At 35.2% G+C, this 24,870-nt stretch overlaps 1 protein-coding gene across 7 annotated transcripts in view; it reads right to left on the reverse strand.

Moving 5' to 3' along the window:
• Window positions 1–24,870, reverse strand: part of CACNA2D1 (calcium voltage-gated channel auxiliary subunit alpha2delta 1) — a 368,348-nt gene that overhangs the window by 8,620 nt on the left and 334,858 nt on the right. For 3 of the 7 annotated variants that reach the window (XM_030960743.1, XM_030960740.1, XM_030960746.1), the window contains 18 exons: window positions 23,643–23,719; window positions 22,426–22,440; window positions 21,659–21,719; window positions 19,856–19,953; window positions 17,821–17,905; window positions 17,546–17,608; window positions 16,444–16,547; window positions 15,133–15,219; window positions 14,717–14,784; window positions 13,391–13,429; window positions 12,136–12,207; window positions 11,531–11,683; window positions 11,380–11,432; window positions 8,452–8,507; window positions 8,165–8,294; window positions 6,728–6,840; window positions 3,684–3,766; window positions 2,308–2,396 (listed from right to left, as the gene is read on the reverse strand). In XM_030960743.1, coding sequence (XP_030816603.1) covers window positions 2,308–2,396; window positions 3,684–3,766; window positions 6,728–6,840; window positions 8,165–8,294; window positions 8,452–8,507; window positions 11,380–11,432; window positions 11,531–11,683; window positions 12,136–12,207; window positions 13,391–13,429; window positions 14,717–14,784; window positions 15,133–15,219; window positions 16,444–16,547; window positions 17,546–17,608; window positions 17,821–17,905; window positions 19,856–19,953; window positions 21,659–21,719; window positions 22,426–22,440; window positions 23,643–23,719 — 1,446 coding nt within the window. The remainder of the gene's footprint in view (window positions 1–2,307; window positions 2,397–3,683; window positions 3,767–6,727; window positions 6,841–8,164; window positions 8,295–8,451; window positions 8,508–11,379; window positions 11,433–11,530; window positions 11,684–12,135; window positions 12,208–13,390; window positions 13,430–14,716; window positions 14,785–15,132; window positions 15,220–16,443; window positions 16,548–17,545; window positions 17,609–17,820; window positions 17,906–19,855; window positions 19,954–21,658; window positions 21,720–22,425; window positions 22,441–23,642; window positions 23,720–24,870) is intronic. The other 4 variants (XM_030960741.1, XM_030960745.1, XM_030960742.1 and 1 more) reach the window with 3 other exon arrangements.

Genomic DNA, 24,870 nt, shown 5'->3' on the forward strand with positions numbered 1-24,870 from the left:
TATAAAACCATACCTTCATTTTTAAGTATCAAAGCAACATACTCATTGCTATACATCAGCATTTCCTTGAAGACACTGCCAGTCCAAAGTTTTAAAAATACACTTGGAACTATAAATACATATATACACATATACACCAAGGCTATAAATGTACTTGTTTCTCCTTTAGAAGTGCACTATAACTATTTAATGTACTAAAACTTTGTTTTTAAATGATAATAATTCATCAGAACCCACTGTGCTACTCTGACTTATAAAACAATGTCTGCCCAAAGAGCCTTGATACCAATGGATTACCTCAGTCATACCTTTTATAAGCATGTATTATAAATGTTTCATATTACATTGTGATCACCTTTGCTTTTACTCAAGAGTAATTTCTAGTTTCAACGCATGGTCATTCACAAATTTTGGGTTACCCTCCTTTGTCTGGACTACCAGACAAAGCTGTCAAAGGTGTAGAGCTCCCCATGCACAGACTGGGGACACAGGCAATTCCATTGGGATATATCCAGTTGCCTGGACTGCTGATCACCCTCAAAGCTCCCACTGACATACCTGGAAGCTGATGGAAGTAAGACATTCCTAGTGAGGGCTAAAAACTTGTACAGTTATTTTCTTTAGTCACAGGCATAGCAAACAAAACCAGTGTGCATGTACAAAGTAAGAGTAAGTAATGACTATTTTGTTATCCTTGATGAAAAGTAAAAAAAAAACCTGTCAGGTTAGTGAACCTGATCAGCTGGATTGTATCTGTGTTGGCTTCAGTGATTTTAATATAACTACACAGATTAATGTCCAGAGAGAACCCGTTTCCAAAATCACAAAGTTATTAAAAACAAGATGGATGAACAAAATTACCTTTATAACTTTCTGCTGCCAAAAGCTTATCAGCTAAAATTATATTCTGGGTGTTTCCCACCTTCAGTAGAAAGCACATTTTGGGCATAAAGAATTCAGCTCAAGGTGAGTCTCTGCTGCTTTATGTACATTGGACAGTAGCTTTTTAATTAAAGAAAGCTGTGTACAGAGCAAATAGCATGAGCAAGAACATGAGATGCTAATCTAGATTTTAATGTGAAATACTACTGGCTTAAAGAAAGGCCTTTCACCTTTCCCTACAACCTTTTGCCATGGTTGTGAAAGTTCCTAGGTTTGCAAGAAACTACGTCATTTAAATACAGAATAAGAAACTTCAAAATTACTCAAAAAAGAAACAAACAGAATTTAAAGATTTTTTTTTCATTTATGTTCAAGATATATTAATTGAAACTTCCCTTAAATATAGAGAGAATATAAATTACTGTGAAAATAACTGTTCTAAATTTCAATTAATTTCAATATTTCATTAATTTTTAATATTTCATTACACTAACTCTGAAAAATGCCCTGTAAGCTTTTGGTTCTGCCTCAGTTTGCTTTACTTTGATAGACATGTGAGTATCTCCCTCTAGTGGTTTTCAGAACAATGTTGATCAGAACCCCCTTCAGACACACATTTTTTGCTCTTTAGCTCAGCAGTTCTCTTGCAGAGGTGTCACTTGCACAGTGGCTCATGATGCAGCCCCACACCATCAAATGCAGCACAGTCCAATTGCCAAGGCTTTACTTGGAAAGCCCAGAGTCTGCACTTGGTCAATATACAGGAACGAACTTAGTTAATTAGAAGCAAAACCTCACCTTCTGCCATAATCAGGCAAGTAATATCTTTAGGTCGCCAAAAATTAAGAAGTAAAAAAATACTATTTTACTGAATTCCTAGTTTAATCAAATTGATTCACACCGTTATCTTCCATCATTAACTGTTGTGTTCATTTGAATGCAGTGAAAACTCCTTACTCTTCTCAATAACAACACACACATAACACTCATCCTTGCCACCCCTAAGTAAAGCTTTACTTTCACAGGTATGCTGTCTCTTCTATTTGCTTTGTATCTTTATCTGTGAAAAAACTTTCTTCTTCTGTTCATTTTAACAAGGACAAGGAAAAAATTCTTAGAAGTGAAGGATGCAGATTCAGTTGGTACATGTGCAATATCAAAGAGCCAACCATATAAATCCAACAGGTTCCCTCGTCTTTGTATGTTCTATGGGAGAGGCCCTCATGTTTAGTAATTGTGATTTATAAGGCTCCAGACAGGTTTTTTTTAATGTTTAATTTCCCTCAATATTGCAACAGTAATTTACTCCAGATTGTTGCTTTTGGGACTCGCTTCATTCTGTTTTCTTTTGTATGCTCAGTAAGTAAAAAAGCCTGCTAATTTTTTAAGCCAAGAACAAAACAAAAATTAGAGAAAGTAACTGACCATCCACACCACATGAAAACTTGCAGAAAAATGAAGATAGGAGCGGACATCATGGCAGAGGCACGACTCGTTGTGCATATAGGCTGATCCTATTAATAACGGGCAAAGTAGCAAGTAGAGGAAAGGAAAGAAAACACAGAAAAAAAGACATACAAGATGAGATATCATGCAGATTGCTGGCAGTTAGCAGAGTTAATGTGAAAGCATCCACCCAAGAGCAAGAGATTCACAGCAAATTTTGCAAATAAGCTTAATCAAAACAATCCACTGTTACAAAACACATGACTTACACATTGATCAGCACATCAAGCTAGTGAGCAAGAGTTGTACTTTCACACACAATCATATCAGGATCATTTGGAATATTTACAATGGCTGGATAGCTTTTGGATGGGTTTTCAACTTTATTTAATCTTTGTTGGCCAGTAAGAAGACTTCCTCTTTAAAATAAAATTCGGTTACTAGAAAAATGCATTGAATACCAATTCTCTAAACTTTTAAAATACTACTGACATGTCAGTAATTGTGCCTCATTACAAGAAAAGCAGAGAACATACTGGAACAAATTTTGGTATACAGCAGTTATAAACAATTAAGTACACTGGTTTGGGACAAACTTTCCACTGCAGAAATGGCAGAATTGCATGAGGCATTGAAAATGCATTTATAAACTTTTTATTGTAACTAATGCCAGGCACTTCCTTGTTCAGTACTATTTGTCTTGAGATTTATTCTGAACAACTTGAATCCAATGTAATCTCTTTTGTATCTTTGAAAGGCAACATAGAAATAAGATTAAAAATAGTTTAGATATGTGGCACAGTTATAATTTTTCTCTTTCAAAACTGATGCCTTCAACACAGAAATACCACAGAGTTTTAGTGATTTCAGTAAAGCAATGCACTTTTAAACCTGCTAAGAACATGACCCAAAGGCAGTACAATTTGCAGAATTAGAAACAATGTCCTAAACCATACATAAAATTTAAATAATTTAACAATACTTTAAATAATATTTAGCAACATTATTGTAAAAATACTACTTCTAAGCCAAGATTATCATATATTTGTGCAAGTCATTGAAGAACTGAGTTTCACAGTACCATACAGAGACCAACAGTTTTATGTTCACTGATGCTACTTTAGTGGGAATCATGTGTGAAAGTGCAATGGTTATAGGACAGGCAGATAACAAAGCAGCTGTTAAGTTTATGTTAATTGAAATAAAGTGACTATGGTCTAGAGTGAGCAGTATGTTTAGTGATAAAAAGGTTACAGGCACCAAGGTACAGTTAAACACATTTTTCACTGATTGTCTAAAGCTGCTCTACAATTGTTTTTAAAGGTAGTCTTAAAGTCTTACAACTTCAACTTTACCTGTTTGGCTTCATCAAAACAGATTTCGGGACCCTTTCTGTATCTCGGTTGTTTGACCATTTCACACGGATTTGGCCCTTCATCTGTTTCTCTGGTTAAGGAGTGTCACTTTTTTCATGCATTGTACATGAGCAGGATCAACATTCTGTTTTTATTTTTATGGCAGGAGAGAAGATTTACACTAATTCAAATAGTGCTGAAATAAAAATCAATAATTACAGTTGCTTGTTTAAATTCAAGAAATCCAGTCCAACCATTTAGATAAATCAAAATAAAATGCCTTTTTTCATACTGCTATAATAAAGAAAAGAAACCTCCTGAAGAACTTTTTAGAACATTTTCAGAACCGTAAACAGAAATAAAACAAAAGCTTACTTGTTTTAACATTTTCTGTATTGCTTTTTTATCATTACATAAATATTTCAGAAAATATTTCATAAAACAGTCAACTTTCAATGGTGCTGATTAGTTATAGCTTATGTTACCACTGAGTTACTCTGTCATAATGAAGATACACAGTAAAAGCAATGAAACTTTTTTGGAAAAGTAATGTCATATACAGGTTGAATATAGCAGTGAAAGCCTATAAAAACTATTGACTCAATTATGAGTACACTTATATTACCCCAAATATCATAGAAAAGATTGTGCCACTGTAGGCTTTGTAGAAAATGACAGGAGAACTACTGAGATCCCATTAGCATTTCAGTGATGAAGGCAGACAGAGAAAATGCTGTCCATGCTACCAGCAGAAGAGCAGGAGAGAAAGGGGAGCAGTGACATGCTATTAATTAGCTAACTGAATATATGAGGTACTGCTTTAGCTCACATCTCTGAAATCTCTAATTGCTGGTGTTAAAGAGTTCTTCACACTGCACTTCACATGTGCCACTGGCTGATGAAGGGCACAAGTCATTGCAGCAGACTTGAAAGGCATGGATATGGCAAACTGCAAAATAACCTTCTGGCGAAACCTGCTTATATTACCATTCAGTAGGCTAAGCTTTCTTTTTATTCCACTCCATGTAGTACACATATTAAATCTATTAAAAGAATACAGTGCCAGAACTTAGTAGCTCTAATTTACACCTGAAGCAATCCTGTTCATGCACTACAATGGAGTAGTACAGCAGCCTCAGTGCAAAAGTGGAGAGGCCAAAGCAAAGAGAATGCAAGATGATGGGAATTTATTTCTGTAGTCTGCATCTGCCTTCATTCAGACATTATCACACTCATCTCCCCTTTTCTCAGCTGTGGCTCAACTGAAAGGAAAGTTGAAACACAAAAATGTTCCAAGAGGCTGCATAAGCAAAGCTGCACCAGCCAAAAGGAAGCAAAGTGTAATAATAATCATCCAAATAGCACCCAAAGGTCATTTTGTCTGCTTGGGTGATGTTATGCTACATCTGCCTTTCACTATGTACCTTAGTTACAGAAAAGAGTTGAATAGCTTAGTACTGCATAGTTGAACAAAAATAAAACAGTTCCTTTAGTCAATATAAGCCCCCCCAGCTGTTCTGACTGCCATTTTAGGTAATTTACTTCTTTCTAGTAGTTTTGGGCTCCACAGGGAAATGCAAGTCATGTGCCCCTTCCCATCCATCATGCTTCATTTTCTATAGTGAGTGCTGTCCATAAATTCAGACAGTGGAAACAGTTGATCAAACTGTCATGGACTGAAGCCAATTAGAATATTAGGCTAAGTTTATATAGCTCTGTGATGACACCCCAATGTAACTTCCTTTTCAGCCCAAGCGTAGATGGAATTCCAGTTTTATTAATGTGGCAATGAATGTATTGCTTGTGCCAAAGAAACATAGTCATCTGTACCACCATCTGCTTTTCCTTCAGGAGTGGGAGAGGTTGTCTCAACTAACTTCCTGACGTGGACGGAGGTATTACTAATTGTTTTCCTTGTTCTGTCACAGTAATCCAAATTATGGTTTGATTTACCACTTCTGGCATGCTGTCCTCAAGCCTACGTAGAAGAGAATGGCTAAGGTGAATTTCTCCTGACCTAGAATTGGTTTTATGTATTTCCATCACCATCACCTACAGGCATCTACTGCAATGAACAGGCTAAAGCAGAGAGATTGGCATAAAGGTGGTTGTGAATTAAAACAGTCTTTCACATGCTTTTAATTTCAATGCTTGTGTTGCAAAAACTCTGCCTAGCATGTAAGCCACCTATGTCTCCAGCCAGCTCTGAAGAAATTCTGTACAGCTGGATGAACTCTAGCCTTTGATGGCTGATGCAGTTCCCACTAGAAGTAAACTTGTCTTTGACACTGGCACACACTAAAGTGCCTTCATCAACCAACCAACATGCAGCACCTCAACTTTTCATGACCAAACACTCTTATCTGGCCTTTTTTTATGTTATTTCTCTAGACAGACATACCCTTGTCTTTTCTAAACATTTAACAAACCCAGGACACTCAGACTTTCCCTGCTTGTGCTCTCACATGCCAACCTCCTTGGTGGTCCTACCCTAGACTCCCTCCTGTATGCAGTGTGGTCCTGGGGAGCACACAGAACTCCAGATATGGTCTCACCAGTGCTGAAGAGTTGGGATGGATCAGTTCTCCCAGTCTGCTGACTCCACTCTTGCTGTCATAGCCCGGGATGTGACCAGCCCACTTCTCTGTGAGGCACAATGCCAACTCCCAGTCAACTTCTTGCCCACCACAAACCTCCACCTTTTCTCTGCAAATCTTTCTGTCACTCTGTCCCTAGCCTGTCCAGCTGGGCAATTAATCTGTCCTGGGCCCAAGACTTTGTATCTGCTTTTTTGAAACTTCATTAAGTTCCTCTGAGCCCATTTCTGTCTAAATTCTCACAAATAACAGCTTTGCTCTCTACCTCAATGACTGCTGCTTCACATGATTTGTGATATCATCCACAAATACCTGCTACTTCAAGTACTCCAGGGGCAACCATGGTAATAACACAGATAAGTGGTTCATTTCTCCCCAAACAGATTCCAGTATCCCATAGCCAAAAATCAATCCACACTGCTAAATAACATGGTTTTTAAAGGATACCCGGCTTCTCTGCTTGCATCAGTGGCTTTGGGTCACAGGAACGGCACAGCAGTTGGCTGTCACTAATAATGAACACTAGATTGGTGTTTGAAATCTTCTCTGCATGATAAAGTCTGGGAAAAAAATCAACAAAAACGGATGTTTAAATGAAGTAAGGAAAATCATATTTGAGAAGGACACACAGTATTGGAATAAAACAATCCAGCTTCACAGATTTAGTCTGCTTGCTACTGTTTATCTTTTTTATTAAAAAACAGTAAGAAAGATTTATAATAAATTTTGTAATCTTTTTGACATTTCCATCGTACTCTTTTTCAACTAGACTTGTTAGTGGAAAAAAATGGAAAAGAGCATAAAATTACTTTAATTGAGTTAATAGTTAGCTCTCTACTGCTACCACAGTAGTTGTACTGAGAAATAACATCAGTTCTGCATCAGTTAACACAAAAAAACCCCAACCACAAAAACAAACAAACAAAACCCCAAAACATAAACCTGTCTGTAAGAAGGTCGAGAGAGAAGCATGGAGTATGCATGTCATGTATTGGATGTGAATTTGTTGTATTTTTATGTCCATATAATTCTGCAAAAGGTATTTAAGATAGTAGGGTTGTTTTCAGTTTATAAATAAACCCAATGCATACTAGCCACATGGAGGAGGAAGTACAGACACTGAAAAAATGTCTGTGTGTTTTCACCATTCTCCAAAGCTCTCTCTCTTTCTTTCCTGGCTTGAAATACTGTCTTTTTTTTTGTTTGAAATCTGGCTATTAATTCTAATTTCTAAGATGCTTTCAGAAGCTCAAAATGTATGCAACACCTCAGAAGGCTCTTGTTGAAACAGAAATCTAGGTCCAAGATGCAATTTTTCTGAAGTATAAATTTTTTTCACTTATTATTAAATATCATCTTCAATAGGGCTCCTTATGGTGTCTGGAGAGTAATTCTTTTAATAAAAAAATATAATACCTTCGTTTGCTTTATAAGACTCATGGCTCTTAAATCATAAGCACTATCAACAAGAAGATAAATTAGAAGATAAATTGTATAATCTTCTTGACTGTCAAAAATTCTGATACATAACCAGATTAGAGAAGATCATATCCCTTGGGATACTGCAGAATGCTTTTAAGTTGATATAATAAATTAAAAGAAAACAAATTGGGACAGAGATAAAAATACAATTTTCATGGAGCACAGACTATAAAACAAAAACTGACTAAAGCATTTCTACAATTTTTTAATGATTAAAATTAAAATTAATTATAAACAAATAAAAAGAGAATGCAATTTGCCTGCCTCTATTCTTCTCTGTCCTGCTTATGTGAGTTTGGTGAAGTTTATCCAAAATATATTTTTGCTTTTTATAATAGTGTCCCTATATTTTGCAAAATAAATAAAATCCCGAAGTTATTACTAATATTGAAGAAATTTTACCTGGAGCAGTTTATACAGTCTACAATCCCACCAAAGGATTTATCATTGTTTTCAAAGAAATATTGAGTTTGCTCAGTGATACAGCTTGTTTTAGGCAGGGCAGCACCGAAATCATCATCTTCCATATCAGCTGATATAAAATAAATAAACAAATAAATAAATAAACAAACAAACAAATGACATTTTTAAGTCACAGACATAATGGGGAGACCCAAATATGTCCCCTGGCCCAGATTCTTACCTTCTACTTCACTCAAAGTTGACTCTTTAATGTTCTTTTGACTTACCTGCTTCAAGGAACCGTGGAAAAGTCAAGCTCAAAAACAGCTGCTGTAAGATAGACCTGAACACAGAAAGACAACAGATTTATTTTCAAAGGCTCTTTTTCTTCTTTGTATTTTAATGGATACTTAAAAACTACTCAAATATGTTATTAACAATAAATTTTTTTTATGCTTTTGCCAGTTATCAAAGCTGTATTCCTTTAAACCTTCCAGCATGACTCTGGCTTTCTTTTCCCACATTTTCACAGGTCTTTCACACTAATGTTTTATTCTACTGTTCAGATTTGCTGCAATGTGTGCCCACAAGTCACATAATGGAAATGTTATCACACCACCCCTGCCCCGCTTTTACACCTCTGTTGCTGGTGGAAGAGGCGTGTTGGTGTTTCTCTACAACTTAAACCAACTGTAACTCCTTTCTAACACGCTCAGGAAACATGATCCTGAATTAGATACTTTACACCGATTAAGGTTCATTAAATTTCTGAGAAGGAGATTAACACTGGAATACTGTATTTTAAAAAGCATTACTGTAACAGTTGACATTAAAAATCATCTCTATTCTCTCTCTTGAGCTATGGACTACATTTTCTTCCTATATATGCTGCCGAAATTCTTACGCTTAAAGAGGTCTATTTATTGATTTTTTTTTTCTTCATTGATAATGGCATTTTTTCCAATTTTATTTACTTAAAGTAGGTACCAGCTTGCCACACACACAGACCCTTTCTCCTCCACCACCCTGTCAAAACAGGAAGTGCAACAGGAATATTCTGACTCTCTGCTTCTCCTTAACCTTCCTAAGCTGTACATTCCAGTTGTCAAGTTTTAAGCTTGCTTCTACCCACAAATATGACCCAATCTCATCTCATTCTGTTCTAACATTTGTTCTGCAGAGAGAAGGGACTGTATAACTTCATTCAACCTGAAAGTTTTTTTCTCCTTTTCTAGTGTGATTCCTGTGTAAAGAAGCTGAACATGCCTGTCACCTTCCCCGCGGAGGCATTCCCCGAAGGAGTTCTGGATTCACATCCTCAACTCTGTGCTTTGAATCATCAGAGGGACAGCACAGAGCAGTTATGGATCAGAAGAGACCTGAATCTATTCAATAGTGATGCAATTTGCTGACAGAAAACAGTAATCCTTTGTAATGGCTTACCTCACAATTTACAGGGAACCGAACAAAAAAGGCAGCCTGGGAAAACTCCTAAATCTCCTGACTTAAAGGAGCATGAAGGAGAAATGACACGCACTCTCTTAACCAAATGCTGATGTATCCCATATAAATTTTGAAAATGATAGCTCACACCTTTATCCCACATTTTTTTGCCTGCAACACTATAGCTTTCTTTAATAACCTGGTTTCTCTTATTTCCCTGTACTTGCTTTTGCCAGGTGCCTCACTGAATCCATTTTTTGATCATCTCTTTTCACTTTGCTTGCTTAATGGCCTTCTCTGCCTGCTTCTGACCTAGATTCCATTAAAAACATGGCCATAGTAAAGCACTTTACTGTTGTACTTTCAAGTTAAACATCACACAAAATAAACCTCAGGTCTAAATTGAGACCAGACTGCTAAGTCTGATTTGAACACTGATAAACTGAAGTTTCTCTGTTTGAAAAGAACTCAAATTTCTCTTCTGGATTATTGCCCATCTCCAATTTTTGAAGCTTGCTGTTGTCCAAGAAAACCAAGATTATTTCTCTTCCTCTTCACTAAATGTAACCAACAATAAAAAGCATCATTCTGTCTTCATAGTGCTTCTGTGAGAAAATTACTATACAGTTTTTTAGCTGCTACATATTTTAACACTTTGCTTTGTAAAGGAGGTAATTTATTCCAGTTTGGTAATTACTATTAGGAAAAAAATATCATGAGTCTTTAGAAGAAGGACCAGTCTCCAAGGGGGCAATTCACAACACAGCAAAAGCACCACATCTCCATAAGGAATGTGCTGAGGGAAGTAGCTGATATGAGTGTCAATCAACATGGCTCTGGAAAAGGTAAAATACCCCACCTGAGCACTGTGCCAGCTCTGCAGTCCTCAGCACAGAAAAACATGGGCCTGCAAGTGGCTGCAGAGAAAGGCCACAGAAATGATCAGAAGAATGGGATACCTTTGCCATAAGGAAAGGCTGGGAGGGTTGGGGTTCACTCTGAATAAAAGGAGACTCCCAGGAGAGCCTTCTTTGTGGCCTTTCAGTACTTAAAGGGGGTTTTAAGAAAAATGAAGAACAACTATAGCAGAACCTCTTCCAGCAGGACAAGGGGTGATGGTTTTAAACTAAAAGAGGGAAGATCCAGACTAGATGCAAGGAAGATATTTTTTACAATGAGGATGGTGAAACACTGGCACAGGTTGCACATAGAAGTGGAGATGTCTCATCTCTGGGAACATTCAAGGTCAGGTCAGGGATGGGGCTCTGAGCAACATGATGTAGTTGAAGATGTGCCTGCTCACTCTAGGGGAAGTGGACTTTAAATATCCCTTCTAACCCAAATGATTCTATGATTCATGCGTTTTGTAAAATGATTTACTGAAAAGCAAACATTGATGTTCTTAGGACTTGCTAGAAAAAAGCAGAGATTATATTCTGAAATAGGGAACCAAGTGATCAATAATTCAAAACATGATAATTTAGACTTCACAACTGCCCATCATACTTAGACCATTAATCCAAACTCTGCTTCTTGAAGCTGATTTTATAGTTAGAACACACAATCACAAAACCTGTCAAGAGCAGTTTTTAATTGAACTGTTGACAAAATAGTCATGCTTGAGACATAGCTAAGAATTTTCATGATGAGAAACTGCAGAAACTAAGGGTCCAGAGAACTTTTATGGAGGAAAAAATTCAATTCAAATAAAGTTTCAACCCACTGAATAATTAGAGTTTGGATACAGAGATTTCCTACACACTCATACTTACCAGGCTGCTGCTGAAGCCCACCATCCAAGCTGCAAAATATCTGTTATTGTAGGCTGGGAAAAAAAAAAGGAAATAAAAGAGGTTATTTCATTTATATTAACAAGTGAAGACGTTCAATGGATTGTGAGCCACTGCACGTGGGACTACTGACCACATAAGCAGAACGAAGTCCAGCTCCTTGCTTTGGTTCTTCTTCAGGATCACAGACTGACTGATAGTCATAAGATTTGTTAAAGGCATACAGGGACACGTTAATCAGGTTTCTCATCAGGCCAGGATCAATTTCACCAAAGAATCTTCCAATCTGATGGGGGGCAATACAGAGAGATAAGGTAAAACATTTCCAAATATTTTTCTCGTGACAAAGTGCACAGTTCTAAATTCCCCAGTTAGACAGTAACTGTAAAATGTAGCATCAATGAGACCCTGCCTGGGGAAGAGCAAGAAGAATATGAGAAGGTGTATGGATAAAATATTACTTGTTCTCACCATCTTAAGCCCATTGGCAGCCTACAAGCCCAATGGTAAAGCAGAAAGAATGAGACTTGGCAGCAAGTTTGGTGTCTTCATCTATAAAGAAAACTGTAAAAAACACAACCCCCCTAGAACTTCTGATCCAGCAATATTTTTGTGATTCAGAAATCTTTAAAATCTTTAGAGTAAGTTAAGAGTGAAATGCTTTTTTTTTTTCCTCTTTGAACTTCTTCCTATTGGTTTTCATGTTCAGCTCTTAAAGAATATCCAGAATATCCATACCTGTTGTGTATATTCATCTCGATTGGACATCAAAAGAAATCCACCATCATCAAGGATAACACAGTCCACATGCTATTGTAAGAAAGTGAAATATGTTTACAGGAAAGATTTGTCAATAGAACACTCTGTAAGAAGCTACTTTTTTTTTTCCCAAGACATCAGAGTATCTTCAAATCACAAACCAATAGCCAAGGGCCAATTTTAAGTTATAATAATTAGCATTATCAGTATAATAAAAGTTTGAACAGATCAAAGGCTTATTTGTGGCTTAATTTCATAAAAGTTGTTTTGCAAATTCTTATTTGCTCAATACTTTGTTAGTTCCAAGAGTGCTATATCCTTATTAAATCTGATTATAACTGGAGCTCGGTACATAATAAGGGGCTACAACTTCTCATGTGCTTCAGCCATGTTAAAGTACTTTTCCATTTGCAGATTTCAATGGTAAATATCTTAAGGGCAGGCTCCCAGCTTGCTAGGTGTGATTATTTTCACTTGTCAAGGACTGTAGTGGGATTATTCCAGGTGTCAGGTGCAGGAATGGGAAACCCACTGATTCCATCCATATGCTTTGCACTTTGTAAAAGATCCTTGCAGCCAGAGATTGGAGAGATAGCAGTGAGGTCAAATAGATAACTCCCCACAGTACCCTTTCTGCTGTAATTCTTGCATTTAATGATCTTCACATTCCTCAAAAGAGCTCAGAAGACCTGAGCACAGAAAAGCTTTTAAGCACATGGCAGAACTTGATATGGTGACAGTCCCTGGATCTGGGCTCTCCTGAGTGCCAGCAGAGCTATGGGCTCCCCTGATCCTGAATGTGCTGGGAACCAATGACTGGAAAGGCACATTATGGATTTTGGTGCTTCTAAATTTTGCACTTGCCCTTCTCTGAGTTACTCTTTTATTTTTTTAGAATTTTAATTTTTTCCCCTCAGGATTTGTCTCTTGTTTTGCAAATTACTGTTATATTTTTTATCACATTTTTCTTGACATAATTCTCTATTGCTTTTCCTGCATATTTTTCTTTACACTGGTTCTCATAACTTCATCACCATAACCACTTCACCTGATTTTATGCTCTCTTTCTCCCCTTCCCCTTCTAACCTTCATCTTTCTCGAGACACAAACAACTAAACCCTGTTTTCTGTGAAATTAGCACTCAATAATGATAGAATCTGTCTTACATAGATCTAGAGGGAAGGAGTGAATTTCAATACTCTGTCAGATATTCATAAACTGAACATTTTCTTACCATGCTATTTCTTTCACAGCCACAGATTTCACTGTTGCACTAAAAAACAGAAGTATGGTAATCTTCATAAAAATGTTACAAAATAAACTGTATTTTGAAGTTATATTAATCATTCAAGACAAGAAACGATTATTCTATTTTCAATATCTGTATATAAACTTCAATTCTGAGTGCGTTTCATTTATCAGAAATATCTCTCTTAACAACCTGTATTCTGTAATTATCAATAGCACTATCTTGACTGCCTTTCTCAAAGACTGATACCTTTTAACAGTATGCTCAATATACATAAATAGTTTGGAGTACTTGTCAGGATGTCAGTGATGTGAATATAAAGTAAACCAGAAAGAATAGGAGCATTCACATGTGTTTGGAGTTTGGAAGGAAAGCCTTCAAAAGTATCTCTTTTGACCATGAAAATCTTCAAAGCATGGGAATGCTGTGTGGTAAAGGAAGCCCATCAACCCAGCTGGCTTTTATGGCTTTGATTCCTAACATGTTTTTTCATGTTCTTGCAGTATGTGTACACATACACACACAACTGTGTCCTTGCATTATGTCCTCAGCAAAACAACTGCCAGGTGATGCTGCAGTCATCAGCATTCTTTCTGAAATATTCATCCGACTTTCCATCTTTCACTTATGTATTTTTGTCCCCAACTGTTCTGACTCTTAGGCAATGCATTTGCCTCCCCATTGAACTACAGCTCCAATACCCAACCAGCCAAATTCTCTTTTTGATTCCCTGAACATACAAGCAACATTGCCTCACCCAGTAAGAAACACAAGTTCTTTAAGTTTCTTCATTTTGTGCCTTTCCTTCCACAGTTCTCTATCAATTCCATATTTTCATTTCATTTAACCTTTCCTCCTTCCCATTTACACCTCAGATGTATTACGCATTAGATGCATGGAATGAAACATTTAAGCACATATTTCATTAAGTTCTGCTAAAATGCTGTGATGTTGGATGCAATATAAATCCTTACTGTTCACTGCTTACCCATCGTGGATATTAAATAAGAAAAGATTCACCAGTTGTTTTGCAGATTTTATTCACTGCTACTGCATAGTCTTACTACTAGCTAGAATATGTCATTTTTCTTTGTCCCTATTCATGTCTTATAATTATGAAAGCAAGACACGTACAAAATATGGCCTATTTCAACATAGATTTATTTTGTGCATTTGGATGATTTAAATACCACAACTACTTGGCAACTATGCATCAGTGTGACTCTGGCACAAAGAGACAGTAAACCTATTTGCATCTGAAGCTTTGAGAAATGCAAATAAAGTTCCAAAAGGACTTGGTCAATTGCTTACCAGGCTCTTGATTGTGGTTTTTGTGAAATTTTCCATCCAGATGGTTGCATCAATTTTTATTCCAACAACTAACAAGAAATACATGAAAGTTTTTTTTAGTAAAATGAAGGAAAAAAGGTAACTGTATAATCCTAAAAAAGAGGGGGAAATGATAAAGACATCTAAATCATTGAACTGGAGAAGGATAAATTACTATTTTTGTTGCCTGATCACTAACATCATTCATGAGACTAATAAATTAAACAGTCTTACTCAAATACAAACAGATTTCCACTAGAAAGATTAAAACTGTCTCAGAGAAAATAATGTTATTATAGAGTGAAGCTGCTTTGAAATCTCAATTAAATTTCCAATTTGCTGTTGAGCAACAACCAAATAAATAAAGTATTTCAAGTTTCAGTACCACTCTATCTTACCTGCTGGCTTCAGAAGTTTCCCGTCAACTTGTATTTCCACAGCCTTGCTCACCATAATACCTGATTCATAGCTATTGGCACCACTTTCTGACAGTACAGAAGAGGAAAAAAAAAGAACAAACAGAAAAAGAAATTAGGGTGACATGAAAGCCTCTTCCTCAAATACTTGACTGATTTTAAAAAATCCTTTTCCAAAAGCACAGACCCAGGTGCATGTATCACCCGTGATAGCTTAGATCACTAACACTAGCATGACTAAGAAATATTTGTGTTTACTTTTCTTCTCTTTGTTCTTTTTTACTGTTTCATAAAGTTACTATAGCCTTTTCTTCTGCAAACAGGACCATGAATACTTGTACACACGTGAGCTGCTCTGTTAAAACCAGGATCAGAACCAAAGATTTTCTCCTGATGTTGTCTGTGTATTTTTCAATGCAGAGCATACTAACACCACTCAGTAATGTACAATTTGTGCTCTGACTGACTTAAAACTGTTTTCAACACTGCTTCATATGAAAAGGCAAGTTAAAAGTAAATTCCCTGGAGCTGTTTGAGGAGCAGCAAAGGCTCCAGGGAATTTTATTAACATCTTTACATTTTACTGAGTAAAAAAATGCAATAAATAACTATGAAATAACAGTAATGAAGGATCCCGTATGTTAAGCTAGGAGTAAGTGATTTGTGGTAGCATCTATTTTTTTGACAAACTTGAGAAGGTTAATGCTGCTCACATCAATAAGGAGCACTTGCTATTTTGCTTATATTGGTTTTAAATGTCACAATATCTCAGACCAACTGGTTTTGGTGAATAAGTGCAATTCTAAATAGAATTCAAAAGCAAAATTTAAACTAAGTAGTGGTGCAGTGGATGGAGTTATGGGCTCTGGACCCTTATGCCTGGTCCCCCAAGTCAGTGCTGGGGGTGCTGAGACAGTATACAGAACTCAGCTCTGTTAAGACTTTAGGTAGTGTTACTGTCTATGAGTGCAATTTTATTTCACTTTCTGTTAAAATAATCCTGCCAAAGTATCTCTGTAAAGCAGTGTTTCAATACACTGAATGAACACCAGTACTCTGTATGTTTTCACTTAGGTTAATTCTGAGCACACAGGGCCACCAGAGTAGTTGACAAATTATGATGACCTTGTTTAGTGCCTCCTAGCTTTTCCTTAATAATGGATATTATCCCAAGACTTCCTTCCTTATGAAATGTCACACTTGAATCTTTTGTCAGTGACCTCATCTGGTATGGGGAACTTCCACTTACATTGGACTTGCTAACTCTGACATTTCTAAACTGTGATGACTTACTGTTGTAGTATGGAGCTGTGAAAATATAGTTGTCATTATCTAAACTCCTCTTATAGAAGCTGACTTCATAAGTTTCAGCATTTTCCAACCAGTCTTCTCCTGCCCTAAATAAAAAAAAAAAATACAGATCAAAAAAATACAGTTTAGTGTCTCATTAAATCTGTTCAGTGGGTTGTTTTCTTTCAATGTTTCACAGTTGGAAAATGTGAGATTCATTCTTACAGTCCTCAGGATCTGTCAGTTTTCACTGGTTAAAAGACAGGTGTAATCATTAGAAAAACCCCAAACAAACTTTGGAGAAAAAAAAAAAAAGAATTAATATTCTTGGAAAAAAAATAATTTAGTCTCATCACTTTTAGATTTGTTGTGACAAATACAACTGCAACACTATTTACAACAAAATCTAAAAAAACCTTTACAGGACATGCCTACTTTGAGCTAAATCCTAAAAGATTTTATATCATGAATAATCCCAAAATAGGAAACAAACTCACTCAGGAAGTAAAACTCATTGCCATTTTCACATTTTGGGGAAACACAGAATAACCTAAAAAAATAGATAAATTTGCCATTTACCAGTAGATCTGTACTGGTGCCCTCACTATTCCCAGTCACTCGTGGGGGTGTGTCTAGTTTATTGCATATCTAATTTCACATTCCCTTTTTGTCCTCTGTTAATGACACATTTTTTCTCACTTGAAGTCCCTGGACCTTTAGGTCTGATCTTAGTCTAAAAAAAAAATTAAAATCACCCACTACTTTCCAGTATTTGCAGCCTGCCAAATAACTGAGTGCTTGGGGGTAATTAGGAATTAGCATGGCCCCACTGCTACTACAAAGGCATTGCTGTTACTGCTACTCTACACTGACTAGAAACTTGGATTACAAGGGCCTGTCATGAAAATAATGGGACAGATTAGATTCAAGCAGTGACACAGGTAAAATAAAAGAAAAACAAGGCATTCCATTAATTTCACAGCTATTAATTTCACAAATTAGACCCTAGGAGACTGTAGCTTTTCATTCAATAAAGCCACTCTTTAACAGTCCAGCCTTTCAGGCTTCAAAATATCATATTATACTATTTTGTAATAATTCTTACCTTTTGGGGAACACTCTAGTAATTCCACCATCTGTAACAACAAATTGTGCAACAACTCCATTGCTGTAAATAAAAATAAGATTTAAAATGAAAAACTGACTGGAATTCTCACAAATTTCTATGTCAAGGGTTGCCGTTAAAGAGCATAACTGTGAATAAATACCTGTTCTCCGTAACACTACCTGCATATCTGTATATTCACACAGATGTATAAGATTTTGTTTCCAAACTCTGAAATGCATAAAAAACCCATAGTCAATAAAAAGAATACTTACAGTGGCAGTTTACTCCAATAATTTTGGGCAAGTTCATTCGTAAATCCTGCATCCAGCAAAACTCTAATGACCATGTCAGTATTACCTATCAAAAGAGTCAAAATAAGAGTTAAAATGTAAGTCATCTGAAACCGTATGAGATGGAGTTTCAATAAAAGCCTAAATCGAAATTCTGAGTTATCAAGATTCTTCAGCCACAAAAATAGTGGCTGTTAATAGTTGACATTCTGCCTAACTTCAAATGATGTCAGGTAATTCAAGTTAGATAGATGCTCTCACACTGTTGAGTTCAGTTAAAAATTTTCTTTGTATCTTAAAAATGTGTCTTTGTGTCTCAGGAATAGGGAAGGTGATAAGGGCCACAGCTTTGAAAGGCCCCTAAAACTGCAAGTTAACCTATTTTTAAAGCATGTGTTCATTAAAACACTTTTTATCTCAGTTGATGCAAGGAAACAACAATTCCTAATAACATTCAACTGCATTTTAAATATATTTAGATCAATTAGGTCCCAGGCTCTCAAATAAAACACATTTGTCATCTGAAAATGGATACAGAGAAATAAACTCATTTTGAATCAGTAGCTTACACAGAGACGCCATGCTTAAATTTCTTGTAAAGGATGGTTTGAAGTCAGTGCTTCTCAACCATCTTTTCCAGTAACACCTTAGCAGAGGTACTGAAGATTATTTCAGCGTGGGAATTTTATTGTTCCTTCTTCTGAAAAGTATTTTTAGCTGAGATTATTTCTATGGCCGCTCAGTCCTTTAACTTTGTTAACACTGTTTATTTATTAAGGAGACTATTTTTAAAGTAACCTAATTATGAGGAAAAAAAAGAAAGAAAAAAAAATTGCTGCATATTCCAAACTGAATTACAGCAATAAGTGGATAAAATTTTGGAATAATTACTTACTAAGCACGACTGTATACTATAAAGTCACTAAATGTGTCCTCAATATTTGCTTAAATATTACACAAGGATTTTCATTTCTTATTAAATTTTATTAAATTGTCATTAATTGTTTTAATTACTGGAGGTGAATGTTTTCATTTCCAAGACTGAGTCAAAGTATTCAAATAAAATTTCAGTCAGTCAGCCATGTGTCAATGAATAAGATAGTTCTATTAAAACAACACCAAACACCCATACAAGCACACAAAAATATCCTTTTGTAAGAAGATATCATATCTAAGTGGACATTCCTTCAGTTACATGGTCTAGCACAGAGATTCTTTCTGAATTGATCAGTTATCCCTAACAACAACATGTCAAAAAGACTTCAGGAAAACAAGAAAAAAAAAGTTATTCCAAGTATTTATAAATTATTAATAATGATAAACAGATGTGTATGTACCAAACTAAATCCAAACACTGATATTTTCTGGAGAACAAGGCATTAGCACCTTACTGATGGTAATAACTCTTCATTTATTCTAAACAGAGGTTAAGGCCCAAGCTCAAAATATGAATTAATCCCTTCCCAAAGGCCAGTGCTCACCACTGCAGCAGTTACATGGATTTGTGGTCTTAAGCTATTCAAGCCTAAGTGAGATCTCTTTAACCAATTTGTGAACCAGCAAAATAACTTCCTTATTTTTTATTCTGGTTATTGGGTATTTCAGTCTTGGACTTATTTTCTTTACTTTTTTTGGAATAAAATGACAAGAAAGGAGGTTGAAGATTTCATTGCAAGATTTTGAATCTGTTTGAGACTTTGGCTGCTATGCTCAAGCAAGAAAATATAAACTCAAAAACATTTGGAGTGTATTTAAATGAACCAGTATTATTTGATGCTTCAGCAAGATGCCGAGAGGAATTATAGAAAACACAGGATGCGTAATGCCCTACAAACTTTCTTAAATAATGCCAGAACTTGAAAAATAATTTTACACTCTCTACCTTGAATAGAAAATCCCAGCACTAAATAATTCCTACTGAAAAAAAACCAAACCCACAAAATCTGAGCATGAACTCTCATCCATGGGTAGGTATTTTCCTAAGGAAATATTTCAGTGGGGTGAGAAGTGTACTTACATGATGAACTGGTTGGAGCATTTCTGTCAATAAATTCATTGAAATTTAATAGAAATTCAGTGTTGTTTTCTGATTTTTTCACATCGTTACAGTATTCTCTGAAAAACAACAAAACATCTCGTATTTCTCGTATTTTTTTTCTTGTGCTACTAAAGCAGAAAATTTAAAAGTCAAGCAGGCTTGCACAACTATTATGAAGTAGGTGGTACTGCTGTGTCAATTGGCTGCCACGATTACTATTTATTGATTACCATATCAATTATTCAAACATCTGCAGGGAATAAAGTGTTCAAACACCTGCCTAAGCATTTGTCAAGGTTTGGATTGTAAGAAGACTGTATGCATGAAATCGGGAATAGATTCTCAGAAAAAAAACCTGAGGAGTAGTGTAGGACATATTAAGACATCATTGTCTGTACACTAAAAATATGTCCAGTGAATTTAAATTGCTTCTGGATTAACCTGTGCTGGAAAGAACCTGGACTGCTGGTGAAACACAGGCACCCCATGCTCAACTCAGGCCAGATTTATAGGTTAAGGCCCTATCTTCTGAGAACTTTTAAATATAACTTTATTAGAGTAGAAACCACATGAACATATACACACTCTTTGTTTTGACATATGCAAAGCGGATAAACAGCAAACTCCTGTCCCTTGTATAATGAAATAAAGCAATATATCATTGGGCAATTCACTGAATGCAAGCAAGCAAAATAGAAGTCACTGGGCATTTTGGAGGCAAATATTATACGATGAATGGCATTAAATAACTTTAATTAAAATGTAAAGAGTGTTTAGCAGTAAAGCAGGGGGCTCTCTTTTTAAAGTGGGCTTTTATATGAATTTAATTTTACACACAAAAGAAGTGTGTTCAAGTATTTCATATGACTAAGATATCTTATTAGTCTTTATTTACCTCACCATAAGCCAGAGATACCACAGGTAGAATTTACCTTACTATACCAATATTCACATTTAAGCAGAGCTACATATCAAATAGACTTTGTTCTGTAGGACAATAGGGACTTGCTGGAAGCTGTAATTGGCACAATTAATTCTCAATAAATTCAGTCTTTCAGAAGAATTAAATTAAAGGGTTAAATTAGGATCCATTTTAAGACAGACGGCTTCACATAAATCAATCTATTAATTGAAATCGATCTATTAATTGAAATTTAAAAGTATACAGAAATTTATTAGATAAAAAAGAACAACAATTCTCAATTATCTTAACTGTACAGCATTTCCTTTCTTTATCATAACTACCTTTTAGAGGAACTCAATTTTTAGGAAGTCTTTATCATATCAGGTTTTCCTTGCAAACGTAATTTTAAGAGGGAAATAAGAACTGCAGGATTTCACACTAAAAAACCAAAACCTCAGGAAACTAATGAATTTAATAAATTTTCAATGACTTAATAGTTTTTATGTTCAATTAATTGAAAATTAACTAATATTTAAATAATAGAGAGCTTTGAAACCCTTTGTCTTGAAGTTGGGAAACAAGCTGTGGTCAGCATTATGAAACCTATTTTAAAAATAGTTGTAAAGTCTTAGAAGTCAGAACCACAAGAAATGCCCAGATGTGAATAAGTTTTCCATTAAAATATCAGTATCAGTTTTTGCAGTTCTCTGACTAATATGAGCAGAAATCAGAGCCTGAAGATGCTATTTACATTCCAGCATGAAAAAAAGATTGATAATTTTTTACCAAATGAAGCTTTATTGGTCAAATCAGTATTCTCCATGTGCCAATAATCAGATCAGATGCAGAAATAACACATTACTGGGAAATCCACCAACCTGGGTGCTAAAAATGTATAGCCAGATTCATCAAAATGATCAAGCTTCAGCGTTTCTGTAACTAAAAAGATGAAAAGTAAACACCAAGTAAGTAAACTGGAATCTTTGCCACTGTTTCTTTTATCAAACTATTTGGCTAACTTTTGCATGCATCCATGAATTTAGAAAGAAATGTTTTAGACACTTTCTCCCTAATGAATTCTAGGCTTCTCAGTTTTTCACAATATAGAAGAAATTACTTAATTATTATATACAATGTACAACTGGAAACAGTAAGGTAATATCTAACAATTTATTTAAGACATTTAATTAGCATAGCAACATGAGATATTTTAAAATATGAAACAAATATCAAAAAATGAAACATTTTCACTAGAAGTAAACCCTGATACAAATAAATGATGCTGAGTTTTTAGAACATGAAGAAAAATACTGCTAATATTTCCTGCAATAAAGTGTAAAAATCTCAATCATAGTAGCATCACTGCAAATCCTACTAAAAAAATGGCTTTAATAGATGATATCACTGAACACTGATGGGACCAGACATAGAAGGATTAGAGATTAGCAACATATTAAAATATGCATGAAAACAGAAAAATACTTCACTTTTGTTTTTCCCTTTCTATTGCTATGGTACCCAATGATCATGAAGAGAATCCTGAGATGAGGAATACAGAGGAGAATATCCAGTAGGAATAGAAATATAAGTGAAAAATATCAACTGCAGTAAACAGAAGGAAATTGAGCAACAAGAATATACTTGCCCTTTTTGGATGTCACTATCCATCAGAAAGAGAAAGCAGGGAAACAGAAAAAAACAGGGTAAAGCACAAGGGGTCACAAACCAATATTTTATTCAAACAGCCCCTTGAATAAAAATATTGCACATAGATTCAAAGGTTCAATTTACATACAGCTGTAGTCTGGAAAAAAAAAGACAAACATCTCTGAAGACTGAAGAATAGGTTCTTAGTTATTTCTCAGTACCTTCTATACACTGTGGCTATTTCAAGGGTCTGTTTTGCAGGTTTTATTGACACAACTGCAAAAGCAGATGATCTAATTCATCAAGAGAATCACACTCTCTGCTTAAAATTTTAAAGTACTCCATATTGGAAAAAGTTACAAAATTAATCACTGATTATTAAACGTTGCTCTATTCTTCTCCATATGTGGGAGCAATGGTGGAAGAGAGTGATGTAGTGCTAACCAAATTTTCTCTAAACTGACAGTATCTATGCCTCTCTGAGGTTTTTTTTTGTGTTTTTCAAACTTTCTATTTAGCTACATACTTTTTCTAACTTTATCACAACATCCAGAAAAAATTAAAAGGCTGTGATTGGTTCTATTTTGTGAACTACCTAGACTACAGTTAAGCTACTAATAACAAAATAAAAAAAACCAAAAAAACCTTTGAATACTAACAAGTATAATTTTCAGCTATCACTTCAGAATCTGTAAATGGTTTGAAATCAGTCTAATATAAAACTACAATGCAAGCATCCACTAAAACTAATTGTAAAATAAATAAAACCTAACTGCAACCCAAACCAAACAGAGCTTTCACATCATTCTAGCAGAGATAATTGGCTAAATATTATACTGTAACTAAAATACAAAAAAAAAAGGTATACTCTTACAGTCTATATCACTATATTTTACTAATAAAATAAAAAAAAAATAATATCCAGACCCTTAAAATGACAGCAATAGAGGATACACAAAGCAATGATTCTATAGGCACAGAGCAAGGGGTAGGGGTTGTCAGTGGAACTGACATGTTCTGCACATATTCTATTTTTATAGAATATTTCTTGCACCTCAGATGTTACAACAGGTTAGAATCATTGCTGAAGATTTTGGGTACATCATGGTAACATCACTGAATTCCACAAAATTTATGAATTTCAAACATTGCTTTTTAAGTGAATCTGAGACTTGGCAATACCAGACAAAACCAGGGAATCTTTACAGTACTTACATCTGGCTAGAATTATAGGTTCATCTATTTTGGCTTTAATATAATAAAAGCTGTATGATGGTAACACCAGTGCCAAACTGCAACAGAAATGAGACAAGTAAAGCAATTATGTTATTTGCAGCAGTTTTCTAGTTTCAGCTTCTTTGTGTTTTGAAAGTAATTAACAATTTTGTAATTTGGACTGTCACGAGATGAAGCACACACACTGTGAAATACCAGCCTTACACTCAGAAATAGACACAAGTACATTTATGCCAATCCTGATTATCCCTGAGTTTATTTTCATTCTTATTTACATTTTTAAACACAAATGTATCTGCACTGTTTAGCAGATACACAAGGAATTTCCATATAAATACAAATAAAAAAATACATGATTTTTGTATCTTCCTCTGACACACTTAACATCCCAATATAACATGTCATGGTAATCACTGACTGCAAAATATATTGCCTAGGACTGTGCTGATTTGCACACATCATATAACCAGAGACTCTCACTAATAAAACAACGAACAATATTCTCCAGGAAATGCATCTGGCAATACTTGCATTAACATCCATTGCATTCAGGACCCAAAAAAATATTTTCTTCAGTCATGCAGTCACCACCAATAATTATTGAACATAATTGTACAACAATATTTTAAGATTTGCAGAGCACTTGCAAAGTTTTCTTTTATATTAAACTTATTTTTGTTGAAAATGTAGGAATTATTTTTGCAGCTATATTTTTCACACATGTAGAAGAGTTCAGTTCTAAAAAGGCATGTAAAGGACAGGAGATATGAGTAATCATTAAATAAGTATCATCAACTCACAAGTAACATCCTTAGATTTTACACTTGGATTACATCCATGCAGAACTGCAACAGTTACTAATGAAGAGCTGAAGAAATTAACATTAAAAATCTTGCACAGTTGACCCATAAATGAGCTGACCTTTAGTGACACATTTGCAATTTATACAGAATATAAGTGAGATTACTGAATATTTAGTGATAGCCTTCTACCAATTCTCCTCTAGGGAAATCAGTGGCAGTGTACCTGCCATTAACAGTTAATGCTAGCAGAAATTGCTAATTAAAATCTATAATTTTATGTTTAATAAGTTTTCTGCAAGGATACTCTGAGGATTTATTGCTATATCTCATGCCAGGAAGCTCAGGCAGAATTAAGAAGTCATGTAAATTTAATGTATTTCTCTAGTGATTGCTAGATGGCAGTC

This window comes from Camarhynchus parvulus, chromosome 1A, assembly GCF_901933205.1.
Source record: "Camarhynchus parvulus chromosome 1A, STF_HiC, whole genome shotgun sequence".
NCBI classification, from domain to species: Eukaryota; Metazoa; Chordata; class Aves; order Passeriformes; family Thraupidae; genus Camarhynchus; species Camarhynchus parvulus.